Below are 15,492 nucleotides of genomic sequence, written 5' to 3' on the forward strand. Positions count from 1 at the left end.
AGTAGCACCAAAACGTTGCTGGTCTAGACTTAAGAACCGCCTGCGTCAGGAGCTGTGGGCGGGGCTACTGTTAGCGCATTTGATAATGTACCTTAAGTATACTAATGTTTAATACATTTTTACTTTACAGTGATATGATACATTATCAGCACACATGATAGTAGGTAGCTACATGCTAAGGCTAAATTTATTTCTGTGTTAACGATAAAATAACGTTATGTACTTTATCGATTACAACCTCCGTTTATACAGATTACATGGAGCTACACGTACACGTTTTATTCGCCGCGTTTGGATGCCAATGTAGGTTCGCAAAGCCATGAGCATTAACAGTAAAGCACATCCGCCATTGTTGTTGTGTTTGTGTTAGCCGCAGCTGCGCTAACGTTGCTGGGACACGTGACACGTATACAGTGACGTCACACTCGGCGCTGTGATGGCTCTCTAGCCGGTGGAAAGGCAAACCGGTTCTTAGAAGGTTCGCCAGTGGAACCAACTTTGAACCAGCACTAGTGCTAGCTCTGAACCAGCACCCGGTTCTTTCCGGTGGAAAAGAGGTCATTAGCTACCTGTACGTGAATCCAACTCGGGTAGCACAATGAAAGCTCAACTTCCTACCGCTGGACCACCAGGAGACTTAAATTAAATTACTAGTTGTTACTAATTTATCTAATATCGGTAGAGGGATTTTTTTGCCCTCCGTTTCCCCTCCTGCTTCAATTCTTCACAATCCATCCCAGTAGGTAGCGGAAATGTACCAAAAGTTGGTTTGCCAACCATCATAAAGTTGTAGATATACACATTTTAGGGGGCAGTCCAATCAGATAGTGACAAAACACTTGGGTGAAAATCAAAACATGAAAGGATGTAACAGCCCCTGTGGTGTCTTCTGCTTATGCACTTGTAATTGTTATACTCATGTTAAACAATAGGGCACAGTATGGGGAATGAAGGAATGAGATGTAAGGAGAGGGAAGAAGGGAGAGTTTTAAGTATGAAGATGAAGAGGTTGCACGTGTTATGTGTAAAGCATAAAGTAAAGAATTGTTCCGTTGGCCTTGATTGCTTCTTTTACTAATACTACACAATACCACAAACTGGCGACGAGGATGGGATCGTCAGCACCATTTCCAAACCTTTTCTTGCCTGTTCCGGGAGAACCTGCAATCCCTTTCAAAACGTGGGAGCGGATGTTTCAGAATTACTTACTAGTCATTGATGTGCAAGGAATGGTCGGAGGTCCGGAAACGAGCTCTTTTATTGCACTGCTTGGGCACCGAAGGTCAGAGAATCTTTTATACATTGCCAGACACGGGGGATACAATGGCCGCTGCTATTACTGCTTTGTACACTCATTTCACGCCCAAAGTCAACGTGGTCATGGAACGACACACATTTCGGAAACGAGCACAACAAGTCGGTGGATCGATAACTCAATACATTGCAGCACTGAGAGAACTGTCGTCTACTTGTGATTTTACAAATGCTGATGATATGATTCAGGATCAGCTGGTGGAAAATGCAAGCAATCCGCGAATCTGTGAGAGACTTTTGCTACAGGAACAGTTAACACTGACAAATGCTATTACAATTGCTCAGCAAATTGAAACCACTGGAGAAAATGCAAAAGTAATGTCGAGTACTCAGAACTTTCCGGTGCAGACCGTACGGGTCCAGAGAAATACTAGACGCAGTACAGGAGGATTAAAAAACAAATCGCTTCCTCAGCGACCGTCTGCCTGTTCTACAGCAGCGTCAAAGGTGACGTCAGCTACACGCTGTTGCTTTCACTGTGGCTCGGACAAACATCTAGCCAACGCAGTGGAATGCCCGGTAGCCAAGGTAACATGCAAAAATTGTAAGAAAAAAGGACATTTTGCATGGGTCTGTAGGACTACGCAAACGCATTCAGTACATGAAGTCGTGATGCCTGAGTATACAATGTTGTTAATTCAAGACACAAATGTAAATACTAAACTACAGTGTACAGTGGAAGTGCAAACAGGTGCAATTTTGCGATCTGTTACATTGACTGTAGATACTGGTGCTTCAGTTTCCATACTGCCTAAAGCCATTTATGAGAATTACTTTGGAAATGTACCCTTACAACCACCTGCAGCGAGATTGGTTACGTACTCACGTACTCCAATTGATGTGCTAGGATGCATGCATGCAACCGTGAAAAAAGACTGCAATACATGCACTGTGGATTTCTACATAGTAGACAAAGGAACCACATTAATGGGAATGGATCTCATAACAGCACTACAACTATGCATTAAAGGGGATATGATTCTTTCTGAGCCTGTCACAACTGAACATGCCACCTCTTCAGAGTCAGTACTTCAGCTATCTATGCATGCAGAACTGTCCACAGTTGGATGTGTCACAGGATTCATGCACAAAGTGAAAATTTCAGAGGCTGTCACGCCAGTTCAACAAAAGTTAAGGCGCCTGCCTTTTTCAGTGAGAACAGCTGTGTCTGTGGAAATTGAGAGACTCCTTTCTGCCGGTGTAATAGAACGCATTGATGCATCACCATGGGTTTCACCAATAGTGGTGACAATGAAGAAGACAGGTGGCATAAGAATGTGCGTGGACTTGAGAGAACCGAATAAGGCGGTGATAATAGACTCTTATCCCTTGCCCCATATGGAAGAATTACTGACTGCTTTAGCAGGGTCCACAGTCTTTTCCACGATTGATCTTGAGAGTGCGTAACACCAAGTACCTTTGCATCCAGAGAGTCGTGATCTAACAGCTTTCATTACACTTGATGGACTGTTTAGATTTTGTAGAGTACCATATGGCCTAGCTTCAGCACCCTGAGTGTTTCAAAAAATGATGGAGTGCATACTTAAAGGCATACCAAATGTGCAGAACTATCTTGATGATGTCATTTGCTTTGGACGCACTGAATCTGAACATGATGCTGTGCTTAACACAGTACTGAAAAGATTACGTACAGCTGGATTACGACTAAACACACAAAAGTGTAAATTTAAACAGAAGTCTTTGCGCTTCTTGGGACATTTAGTGACTGCACAAGGTGTTCAGCCTGACACAGAACACTTACAAGCCATAGTACAGGCTCCAGCTCCCACAGACGCAACTACCTTGCGTTCATTCTTAGGCATGCTCTCTTGGTACAACAAGTTTATGCCCGACTACGCTACCGCAGTCGAGCCGTTATGCGCGTGTCTTCGCCAGGGAGGTTCGTTTCAGTGGAACAGTGAGATGGAAAATTGTTTCGCTGCAGTGAAGAAAATGTTGGTTGCAAGCCCAGCATTAGCTCTTTACAACCCTTCCTTATCGTCTGTTATATCGACCGATGCTTCAGATTATGGTCTTGGAGCAGTGTTCACGCAAATACAACCTGATGACACTGAACACACAGTTGCTTTCACTTCAAGAACTTTAACTCCAACTGAAAGGAAGTACTCTACAGTGGAAAAAGAAGCGTTAGCTTGCATATGGGCAGTTGAAAAGTGGAGAACATATCTGTGGGGACACAGATTTATGCTTCGCATGGATCACCAAGCTCTAACTACTTTGCTTTGTACAAAGGGCGCAGACAGAGCCGGAATGCGAATAGCGAGATGGGCTGCACGTCTCTTGTGCTTGAACTATGATGTTGATTATCGTGCAGGTCCTTTGAACAATACAGCGGACTGTCTATCAAGACTGCCCTTGCCAGTCGATACGGCTTTGGATGCTGATTCTGAGCCTGAACTTGTTGCGCTACTTTCAACGGCACAGACTGCTGTTAATGCTGCTGAGTTTAAAGCTGCTTCACAAGCTTGCCCTGAACTTTCTGCTTTGCGAGCCCAGATTGACAAAGGTTGGCCTACTTCAGCAAAAGCACTGAGTCCAACATTGCTGCCGTACTTCAAATTGCATCAGGAATTGTGTGCAATGGATGAATTAGTGCTTAGAGGTTCACGTTTCTTAGTGCCAGCGGCTCTACGCAGAACAATGGTCACTTCAGCGCATGAGAACCATCCAGGAATAGTTCGGACGAAACAACGCTTGCGAGAGTTGTATTGGTTTCCAGGCATGGACCTTATGGTTCAGACACAAATTGCTACTTGCGCACTGTGCCAAGAGTCGAACAGAACTGCGAAGACTTCTGCTTCTCCATTACAACCAGTTCCTTTCCCTGCAGCTCCTTGGTTAAAAGTGGGCTTAGACATAGTTGGACCATTTGAGACCGCTGCGTATGACCGCAGATATGCTATTATGCTTACTGACTACTACTCAAAATGGCCGAAAGTTGCATTTACACCGTCAGTTACAGCTTCAGCAGTAGTCGGATTTCTGAACTCTGTTTTCAGCAGACATGGAAACCCAGAATGTCTGGTGACGGATAATGGTCCTCAGCTGATTTCTTCAGTCCTTGGTGACTTTCTGGAAGAACGAAATATCATCCACATCAGAACGGCGGTATATCATCCGGCTGCTAACGGAGCGGTCGAAAGATTTAACAAAGTGCTTAAAGACTGGGTGCAACTGATCATACTACAAAAGCAACAATGGGAACATACATGGTCTTGGGTTTTTTTGTAAACTTACCGTTCTACTCCACATGCAACGACTGGTGTTTCTCCATTCGAACTGTTGTACGGTAGGCAAATGAGAACAAAACTCACTGTGTTCACGCCGTCTTCCAATAACCTCCAAGACAAGGTTGTCAGAGAGCGGGTATCCACTCGACAGACACAAATGAAACGGTACTACGATGCCAAACGTGGGGCACGGAAGCCTACTTTTCAAGTGGGGGATAAAGTGCGTGTACGCAAACCAACACACGTTCCCAAAGGACACACAAAGTTCACAAAACCTGTGGAAAAACCAAACATGTAGGTCCTTGTACATACAAGTTGTCGGACGGACGGACGTGGCACTCATCTCAGTTATCTTTGTTTCCTGAGATACCGAAACAGCCGTCAGACCAGTTGGCTGTGAAAGTCCGTGTTACAAATACAGACACTGGACAAAATACAGAAAGACGTCCCGCTAGGCAACGTAAACCACCCAGCTGGTTAAAAGACTACGAAAGTAAATAAGAGAGTACAGTAGGATTACGGTGAAGTGAAATACATATGGGATTACATGTTGTCTTTGAACTCAGAATGTTCTTATTGCTGTTTACTTGTTGATGTTCAAGGGAATGGGTACTAGATCTGAGTATTGAATTTAATTGATGCAGGTACAATAATACAGTTTCTTTACGGAACAGTTATTCTAATGTACTAATGCTTAAATGTTCATATGCAATGGTGGGTGAAAATTCTTTATGTTAATTTACCTCAGGGTGTATTGTATATGTAATGGGGGAATGTGGTGTCTTCTGCTTATGCACTTGTAATTGTTATACTCATGTTAAACAATAGGGCGCAGTATGGGGAATGAAGGAATGAGATGTAAGGAGAGGGAAGAAGGGAGAGTTTTAAGTATGAAGATGAAGAGGTTGAACGTGTTATGTGTAAAGCATAAAGTAAAGAATTGTTCCGTTGGCCTTGATTGCTTCTTTATCTAATACTACACAATACCATAGCCCCCACACCAGATCCTGGAATTTCCACCCTGAATCTAACATAACAATGGGACAAATGGTGCAAAGAGACAGATGATACCCTGAGTTAGCTTGCCCCTTTCCTTTGATATTTATGAGATACAGGAACCACAATTCTAATGTAAAGTTTGACTAAAGTAAACTAGCATTGTAACTTGATTGGGCTTCTATATTATCCACAGAAATATGCTAGAACTAAAAGGAAATAAAACAATGACTTAAAAATTATTTTCCCACAATAGCCTCAGACAGTTTATCAGCATTATTAAGCATTCAGTCTGGGAGAGCTTCATGTAGACAAGACTTCATTCATCAAATACTCCACTTGCTTCTTACACTTCACAATAAAAGAATAGATGTCTCCTTCATTTAGGTTCCTGCCCATGTAGGGGTGGAATGAAATGAAACTGGATATTCCAACAAAAAAAAAAATTCTACAAAACATGAAACAGTTGATGTTGTACCAATAATAGAACAGAGGTCAAAACTATAATAAAGCAATACTCACTTAAAATATGGCAGGAATACTGGAACACAGCGTATACAGGACGTCACTTATACAGTATACAAAATCAAGTAGCCCCAAGCATGAGGAAGGGCAGAAGCCCAAGGGAAGAGATGCTAATCTCACATCTTAGAATGGATCACACTGGTTTAAATACAACATTGTACAGAATAGGAAAAACATCCCACTGGATTATGCACTAATTGTAATGTACAAGAGACAGTAAAGCATATACTGTTATACTGTAAAAATATGAAGATAGGGCAGAGTTAAAGGCATGCATGGGTGGACAAACCATGACACTTGTGCATTTATTAGGAAAAGCATCTATGAGAATACACAATTTATTAATTTTGTTTCTGAAAAATACTGGGTTAAGTGAAAGAATTTAAAGGATTTTTTTTTACACCTTTCTCATTTGATGTCATTCTAGTGCCCACACTCCAGTCTAGTAGGTGGCGGTAATGCACCTTTAAGATGAGTTGCCAACCGCCATTAAACTCGAAAGAAGAAGAAGAACGTAAACTACGACAGTACGGACAAATCCGGCAGCTCGGCAAGTAGGGGAATTGTTTAAGTACCTAAGTAAGGTAGGGCCGTAAATTTTTCCTTACGTTATATTTCGTTTTCTTAGCAATTAGTAATATGCATTGCATGGTCAAATCATGAAACCCATTATATCAATGGAGCTGAATTTTTAATGTTATATTTTATGTAACCTCCTTGAATGTCATTCAAGGTCTTTTGAATTGCTGTCTATTTGGGTAGGTGTTTTTAAAAACAGCTGCTACTAAATGCTATATTTTATGTTACCTTAGCTTTAATAGTTAGCTTTAAATTCCAAACTATGACCTTGTTTAAATATATTTTACGTTTTAGCAGATTACTAAAGTTCCAGGGTTGAAGGCATGATTTCATAATTCAGCCACAACTATGGCCTATGCCCGTGTGACACCGAAATCTGTGACCTATCAGATCAGTACCTCTTTTGCTTGTTAATTTATAAACACAGTTCTAATTTTAAATGCTAGCTATCTAATCCAGACATGTAGCCGCCATTTTGGAATGCAAATCCTCTGTTTGATTTTTACGTCGTATGTATATATAGATCTGGCTCTTAAATTAGAACTCCGCTTTAAACGACAAAGCATGGCATTGGTTTAATTTATTTTACGAAATATTATTATTATTATTATTATTATTATTATTATTATTATTATTATTATTATTTGTACAAAAACCGATGCAATGTCTCTTGAAACAGCTCTTTTGACACAATGGGACGTCACTTTGGAGACTTGGCCAAAATAAGACACATAATTACCTACAGCATTTCACCCTTTGAACAGAGGGCTTTCCCCCACTACTTTTCAAAGGGAATCCCCAATGTTTGGAGACGATTTTCATCATCTATATTCAAGGTTGCACCTCGTAAGTACCTTAGTACCTGGACTTGCATTTTATTGTACAGTGTGTATTTTTTTTTTACATTGATTTGCACAAATAATTTAGCACGTCCACCAAATAAGTGAAAATGTGCTGTCCCATTTCATGTTTTGCTTGCTTGGGCAAAAACAATTTGAAATGTCTGAAATATCATTAGCATGCATGTGGTATGCAGAGGGTGTCTGTAACTTGTTTCTTAAATATTGTAACATCTGGTATGGTAACATCATTTCCAATCAAGTACACAAACACCTGAGCTTATGCTAGATGTAACTGGCAAAATGCACTGAGAAGTACTACAATTAAACACCCAAGAACTAAGGAGAAGCTAAGTGAAAAAAGTTAATGTTAAATCTTGATTTAAATCATCTAAAGCAATGCTTTCCTGAGGTTTATTTATTATTTAGGAAAAAATAATTTTCAGCTCTGTTTAAAGTGGTTAACATTTAGCCTGGCTCATGTCTGAGACAAAATGGAAAATATTGATAATTCTCCTAATAGCTGTAGGTATAGAATGTTTCACAGGCCAAAATCCTAATAACATAGTCAGTTTTATTTAGTCTTGGTGGACTACCTGGGCTTGTTGAGATAAGCTTGGATTGGGGCTTCATGGAATACCGTGCAAAACTATTCTGGATTTTAAAAAAACAAAACAAAACAAAAAAAACAGGTATGCTTGTGGAGACCAAGTACAGATCACATGTTTTCTTTTTTTACCAAGTACAGATCACGTTTTTTTTTTCTGAAGTCATACTCATGTGGTCCATCTTATTTATATAGTTTAGACAATTGTCACCCTCTATAGCTAATTTTTTTTATTGTCAAAGAAAACACTTTTGGAAAATGGTCAGACATGACAAATATTTCAGCAGTTCTCCAATGATGGACAGAAAAGTGTACCTCCAAACTGTAACACTAAAGTTTTGAAGAATGCCTTCTAAATACTTCCCTTAAAGCCTGTGGGTACAGTTACAATAACCAAAAAAAAGTTTTCTGACATTTTTCCAAAGCTCTATTTTTATTGATTTATTTTGTAATGTCTGTCAGGTGTATCGGGCTGATAAGGATTCTTGATGAGGGAATTTCATTAAGGAATGAAAACAAATTTGTATATTTCTCAAAATCTGTCAAAAGTATGTGTTCTATACGAATACATGCTGTTAATGTTGATTGTTAATTCTGTTCTATGATCAATTTTAATCATAATCTAATTCTAATCATGGCTGTGCATTTGTGTTTAAAAGGTAATAATTTCTGTTCTGTTTCTGTCACAGCAATGATTTTGATGTACCTTACATACACATGGGGCAATCATGTTCATGAGCAGAGCAAGAGGAAGAATGCTATGGACTGACCTTGAGAATGACATGTGAACCAAGTCTTTATCTCTCTTTGTGCTCCCTGTTATTTATAATTAAAAAAGGATTGTATTAAGTGAAAAGCGGGGCTTGTGACTCATTTATTCTAAAATATATTTGTCCAAAGAGCAAGACATTATTTTGAAATTGGATGGTATAACATTGAAGCTCTTAGTAGTAAGATACTGTGGTTATAATTGAATGATCCAAATGTTGACACAATTTGCATACCTTTTGGGAGAATTTGCAAGTTTTATTTATTTTTTTAAAGAAAATGAGTGAGAAGGCAAAATCTATTTTATTTCTTATAGGAATGTAAGGCATAACAGAATGGCACAAAGAAAATAATGAAATAATACCTGTTCACAAAAAGTTTGCATACATTTAGTTCTTAATATTGTGTATTGCCCCCTTTTAACACACACACCGAACATGTAAAATTAAGACGCCCCATTTGATCTTCATTTTAACAATATTGGAAGATTCAAGAAATATACATTTTTGAATAATATACATTTGATCTATAAGAAGAAACAGTAAGGACACCCCCACATTTATTTGTACTTAAACTGGGTAAAATCATATCAGGTACAAATAATTGAACATTGTTACAGGGCATTTTGAAGCCGGCTTGACTTATTTAAACCACACATTTTTTGAAGTGAGAGGTATCACCATGTGAGATCCAGAGCTTTCTGAGGCCTTCAGAAAGAAGAATCTTGATGCTTATGAGTCTGGTAAGTGGTATAAAAAGTTCTCAGTCAGCCATCTCACTGTCCAAAAAGCAGACTGCAAGATGCGTAAAGAAGTCTCCAAAAACCAGGTCATCTTGACCTAGCAAGCTCTTGCTACAGTTGAAATCAAACTGCATGAATCTACAAACAGAAAGAGACAGCACCTTTATCATGGGAGGTGTGCAAGGAGGAAACTTTGCTGTCTAAGAAAAATGAGGGCACGACAAAAGTTTGCGAAAAGAGACTCAGACACTCAGAGTTCACAGAGACAAAGGCCAAGACTTCTGGAATAATGTGCTTTGGACAGATGAGTCTAAAATTCAATTATTTGTAAACCATGAAAGAACATTTCAGCAAAATAACCCTACCCTCAACTGTAAAACATAGAAGTGGAAATGTTATGATTTAGGATGCTTTGCTCCAGCAGGACCTGGTCAGCTCATCATATAATCCACTATGAATTCTACGTTGTATCAGAAGGTGCATGAGAACATGAGACCATCTGTCAAAAGAAATCGCTGAAAAGTAAAAAACTTGTAAGAAATTCATTCAGATTTTTTACTTTATAGCAAACACACAAATCACTGATGTAGTGCAAAAAATGTTTTGTTCAATAGCTTAACATTATGGCTTCATGAAACATGCCTCAAAAAAAAAAGACCGATATTAATGGAATGTCTTTTTCCAGATCAAGTATAGGAAAAAAAATTGGAATCACTCCTAATTGAGGAAAAAATTATGGAATGATGTTTTGATTTCCATTTCTAAAAAAAAGACCAGGATAAGTCTAACAATACTAATTAGTCATCAGTTAAAATGGAGTGCCTCAATGCCTTAAAAAGCTGTTGGACTTGGCTAATTGAAAGGAACCATGATTGATAGTTGATAGTTTAAACAGTGGAAAGTATTATGGAACTCATTCAACAAGGAATTTCAACATGAAGTGTGGCTAAAGAAGTTGGTTGCTCCCAGGCAGCTGTCTAAAATTTGTTGCAAGTGTGAATTTCTTCCAAGTGTGTTGATTCCATGTTTTTTATATATTAATATATATGTCATGTGAAACAATTAGGACACCCCATTAGACTTTTGGAAGATGGCTAAGAGTCAAGAAGGGCAGCACAGAAGCCACTTCTCTCCAGGATAAACATAAGGGACAGACTGATATTCTGCAGAACGTACAGGGATTGGACTGCTGAGGACTGGGGTAAAGTCATCTTCTCTGATGAATCACTAACCGATTGTTTGGGGCATCCAGAATAAAAGCTTGTCCGGAGAAGAAAAGTTGAGCACTGCCATGAGTTCTGGGTCATGCCCTAACAGTAAAGCATCCTGAGACCATTCATGTGTGGGGTTGCTGCTCAGCCAAGGGAGTGGGGACACTCACAATTTTGCCTAAGAACACAGCCATGAATAAAGAATGGTACAAAAGCACCTTAAGAGAGAAACTTTTCCTAACCTTCCAAGAACATTTTGGTGACGAAACATTGCCTTTTTTTCTAGCATGATTGAGCACCTTGTCATAAGTAAAAAGTGATAAGTGACTCTAGGAACAAAACATAAAAATTTTGGGTCCGTGGTCAGGAAGCTACCAATACATTAATCCAATACATGACTGTACAAATATTAAACAATTTAAATGCATATCCAGATCTAAAAAGCACCTTTGGTACTATTTATTCAAAGTTAACAAAAGGGTATCTTGTTCGTTTCCTTATTTGTCAACCATAATTAGAAAAACATGTCACCGGACTGGATTTGTCTGCAATATAGTGCTCTTTTATATATTAAATATTAGTTTTTATTTCCAGTGTACAGGACTATGTAAATTGGAGTACAAAAAAAATAATTTCAAAATATGTGGCTTATGCTTATATTCTAGAACATTGTAGCTCCACTGGATACTAGAGTAGTACTTTGATTGTACAATATAATTGTGTATTTTAAAATTGTAATTAAGATTGTGTTCATGAGGCTTAACAACCTTCTTTTTGAGGAACTGATCTTTTGATCTTGATATTATGGTACCATATATTTGCTCATGACCACACCAGACAGATTACTGAGGTTAATAATGTACTAGATTTACTGAATTTAATGTAGATTTCTGCTCCTGGTTCTCATTTTGGCCATGTGTCGTGACAAATGTAAGGTATAATAACATTTTTCTAAATTTAGACAGGTTATTGCAAAACACACATGCCTAAAGTGCCAAAATTCCTTTTGTTCAAAAATAATGTAGTGTTTGTCTTTTTTCACAGCATTGTAAATACAGTATAAACTTGTATTGTGGAAATTAATGTATTGTGGAAATTAAACAATAATTAGTGAGAAGTGAAAAAAGATTTCATGAAATAAAGTTTTTATTTAAAGAGAATGTTACATAGCTGAAAGGACAGCTTGTGCACCAAACTATGGTTTAGATGTCTGTCAAAAAATTTTTAAAATGCTGTTTTATTAGATATCTCTGGCTACTAATGTGATGCTTGTCATGTGCACTAAAATTAAGTAATGACAGAAGACTGCATCAGAAAATAGGTTGTCATAGCCTGCAAACATGGAGACAAGTGTTTCTATCCATTGTGGTCCCATGGTTTTCCAGATGTCCATGTTGAGCCATCCCAGGCAACAATGAGCACCACCAAATGACGAGACTTGAACCAGAAATAAGGGGATAGACCATGACCACATAACTAATAAAGAAAACCAGAAGGTGATAGGTGCTTCCTAGGTCATAAAGAGGCCAGCCACTCCAATGTCAGCAAACCGTCAGCAAACCTAAGAGAGTTGGTGGTTCAACAAACAGATTACTCTATGCCCATTAACCCTCCTGATCTGCTCTATTTTCTAAGAAAAATCTATTATTAAATAATCCCAGACATTAATTGTAAGGCTGTCCTATTCTTTGACTTCCCTTTCTTTCTTAGTTTGGCTCCGTGTCATTGGTCACTTGTCTTGTCTTGGGGTAGAGACCTGGGGATGCCTTGTTGCTTTGGAGCATATAGAGGAGTGGGAGTTGAGTCCATTTCAGGATCCCAATTGTATGATTTCCGTTTTACCTCAATCAAATAAGGATCAAGCGTGTAAGTGCATTCAGGCTGTTTTTTTTTTTTTTTATCATCTTGTGTCATTTGCCTTTTTAACCTTCCTTTAAATTACAATATGCCTAAAATACAAAGCCTTCCGTAAAATACAAAGCCTTACAATCTGCTATAATTGGTTTAGGTCTTCCCTGTTTACCTTTAGGTTTATATAATGTTTTTTTGCACTGTCTTTCCTCCTCCTTTAAACACCTTTTGAGTTAATGGAGATCACAGTTTTCCCCATTCTTATGTTTGTGAACATTACCTGTAGCTATTCATCTGTATCTACTATTTTGTTGCTGTTGCCACATGACTTGCAGATCCGGCCACCATTCAGTTACACATGCTCATGTTGTTTTGTGCCGACAGAAAGGCAGCTCTATGCAATAAGGCATGCTGTAGTGGTGTGTGTGTTTACATCAACACGAAATGGTGCAAGAATTCTGTGCTTGTTTCTAGTTACTGCTGATCGCTAGCTGCAGGACATTTTATTTACCACGTAAACACACCACTGTTTTCATTGTCAGAGTGTACATTCCCACCAGTGCTAATGCTCAGGTGGCATTATGTGAATTCTATGTGGCTATTATTATTTATTAATTAAGACTGTTTATTATCGCAGAGGATTTCAATTATGCAAATCATGAATCTGGGCTCTATGAAATCCATCAGCCACTTTATGGTCAGCAGAGACACCCTGCGCATGTGGCAAGGCATCCAGGCGATCACAAACTAAGACAACTTCACCTGCCATGTGATCATGGCATCCCCCTCCCAGATGTGCTGAACAACTTCTATGCTCTTATTGAGGTGCAGAGCAATGTAGCAGCAAGGAAGACTATCCCTCCCCCCAGTGGCCAGGTAAACGACCGATGTGAGAAGAACTCTGAGTTAACCTATGGTCCTGATACACCAGACAACATACCTGGCAGAGTGCTCAGGAGATGTGAAGAAAAGCTAGTGTATGTCTTGACTGACATCTTCAACATTTCCATGAGTGGCACTGTTGTTCCTAAATGCCTCAAGAAAACCACCATTGTCCTCATGCCAAAGCATTATCATCACGCCACACTCACACCCATCATAATTAAGTGCTTCGAGAGGCACATTCAGAACCAGCCATCACCTTCACTGGACCCCCCTGCAGTTTGCGTATCGTCCAAAATGCTCCACAGATGATGCCATTGCCATGACCCTCCATCTGGCCCTCACCCACCTGGACAATAAAGGCACATACATGCAAATGCTGTTCATAGAGTTCAGTTCAGCATTCAACTCAATCTTGGACCTTGGACTTCCTGACTGGGAGACTTCAAATTGAAAGTGAGATAAACCACAGTTAAATTATGCTTTAACAGGGGAGGGAGGGGAGAAAAATACTTTTTCACACAGGGCCATGTGGGTTTGGATTTTGTTTTCCCTTAATAATAAAAACCTTAATTTAAAAACTGCATGTTGTGTTTGTGTTATCTTTGCCTAATATTTAAATTTGTTTGATGAAACGATAATTTGTGACAAATGTGCAAATAAATAAATAAAAATCAGGAAGGGGCAAACACTTTTTCACACCACTGTATATATGGTTGAAATGACAATAAAAGCTTCTTGACTTGAAGACTGAGAGATTCCTTTACGACACCTTCTGTACAAAGAATTTATGTTCTCAGTGGAGGATAGCCGTGCACCACCTTGGTGATGAGTGGTACCACACTTAGATGTAGTTCATCAGTGTATTTTCAATAATACGGCAATAAAAATTTACTAATATCTGTCTGGACAAATGAGGTTTCAATAAATGCGTTGATAATGTAAGTCGCTCTGGGTAAAGGCGTCTGCCAAATGTTATTGTAAATGTTTCCACAGTATGCATGTTTTTGATTACACAGGTAATGGAGGTGTTGAGATCAGGTTAGATCTTTGGAGATGACACCATGGTACTTATTGCTGAGTGCCCACTTTACCTTAGCCCACTGAATTACATAGGGTTGTGTGGATCCACCAGTAGTCTAGATCTATAAGGTTATTGGTCTTCTGGATGTTGAGGGCAGATTGTTCTCAGCAAACACTCAGCAAAGACCATGGTGCTACAATGCTTTACCATGTTCCAACACCACTGTGGGTGGTGATCATTGCTTAGAGAATCTACCTTTGATTAAATTAAAATTATATGGAAAGACGAACAGTGTTTGTGTAAATTTGAAATAGATATGATAAATAACAAAAAATAGGTGTACCAGAACTTATTTGCCTCAACTGTATAGTTTGAATGGTCAGAAAGTAAGGACAATTTAGGATATCCATCACCAGAATTTTAAAAATAGATAGAAGAAAATAGAAGTTTTAGTAGTGTAGTATTATATTTAAAATAAATCTTTCCATCACAGTAAGAAACATGATTAGGGTATGTTATTTTTACTGAACATGCCACATCTGCACATTTATGCATTTATCCAGGCAGTCTATGTGGTAGCAGCACAATACTTTAAATCATGCAGATTCAGGCAAAGCAAAGTTCACAACAAACTTTGGAATGGGCAAAATCTCTGTGACTTTATCTATGACATGGTTGATGGTACCACAATGGTTTGACCATTAATAATTAGCACCAAACACAGACAGATGAAAACTGAAAAAATCCAGGTGATTTTTGTCTAATCAATTTTTCAGTGTACGTGAGCCTGTGAAAACATTTTCCCCATTCTTATGTTTAACGTACATTATCCGAAGCTCTTGACCTATAACTGCCTGATGCAGATAGCTAAGAGCCTTCTTTTTAGTGAAATCAAATCATTAA

At 38.8% G+C, this 15,492-nt stretch overlaps 1 protein-coding gene across 1 annotated transcript; it reads left to right on the top strand.

Moving 5' to 3' along the window:
* Positions 1 to 6,503: 6,503 nt before the first annotated feature.
* LOC113635607 (cytochrome b-c1 complex subunit 8) lies at positions 6,504 to 8,967 on the top strand. Its single transcript, XM_027135134.2, has 3 exons — positions 6,504 to 6,640; positions 7,345 to 7,511; positions 8,801 to 8,967. The coding sequence occupies exons 1-3, from the start codon at positions 6,558 to 6,560 to the stop codon at positions 8,878 to 8,880; spliced, it is 330 nt and encodes a 109-aa protein (XP_026990935.1). The 5' UTR covers positions 6,504 to 6,557; the 3' UTR covers positions 8,881 to 8,967.
* The last annotated feature ends 6,525 nt before the right edge of the window (positions 8,968 to 15,492 follow it).

The sequence above is a fragment of the Tachysurus fulvidraco genome, chromosome 17 (assembly GCF_022655615.1).
Source record: "Tachysurus fulvidraco isolate hzauxx_2018 chromosome 17, HZAU_PFXX_2.0, whole genome shotgun sequence".
NCBI classification, from domain to species: domain Eukaryota; kingdom Metazoa; phylum Chordata; class Actinopteri; order Siluriformes; family Bagridae; genus Tachysurus; species Tachysurus fulvidraco.

What these genes read in the sequence shown, in the direction of transcription:
- LOC113635607 (XM_027135134.2), top strand. Translation starts at nt 6,558, where the DNA reads ATGAGTTGCCAACCGCCATTAAACTCGAAAGAAGAAGAAGAACGTAAA. An exon ending in CAAATCCGGCAGCTCGGCAA is followed by an intron (nt 6,641 to 7,344) that starts GTAGGGGAATTG and finishes CTCTTGAAACAG; the next exon opens with CTCTTTTGACACAATGGGAC. An exon ending in TATATTCAAGGTTGCACCTC is followed by an intron (nt 7,512 to 8,800) that starts GTAAGTACCTTA and finishes TTTCTGTCACAG; the next exon opens with CAATGATTTTGATGTACCTT.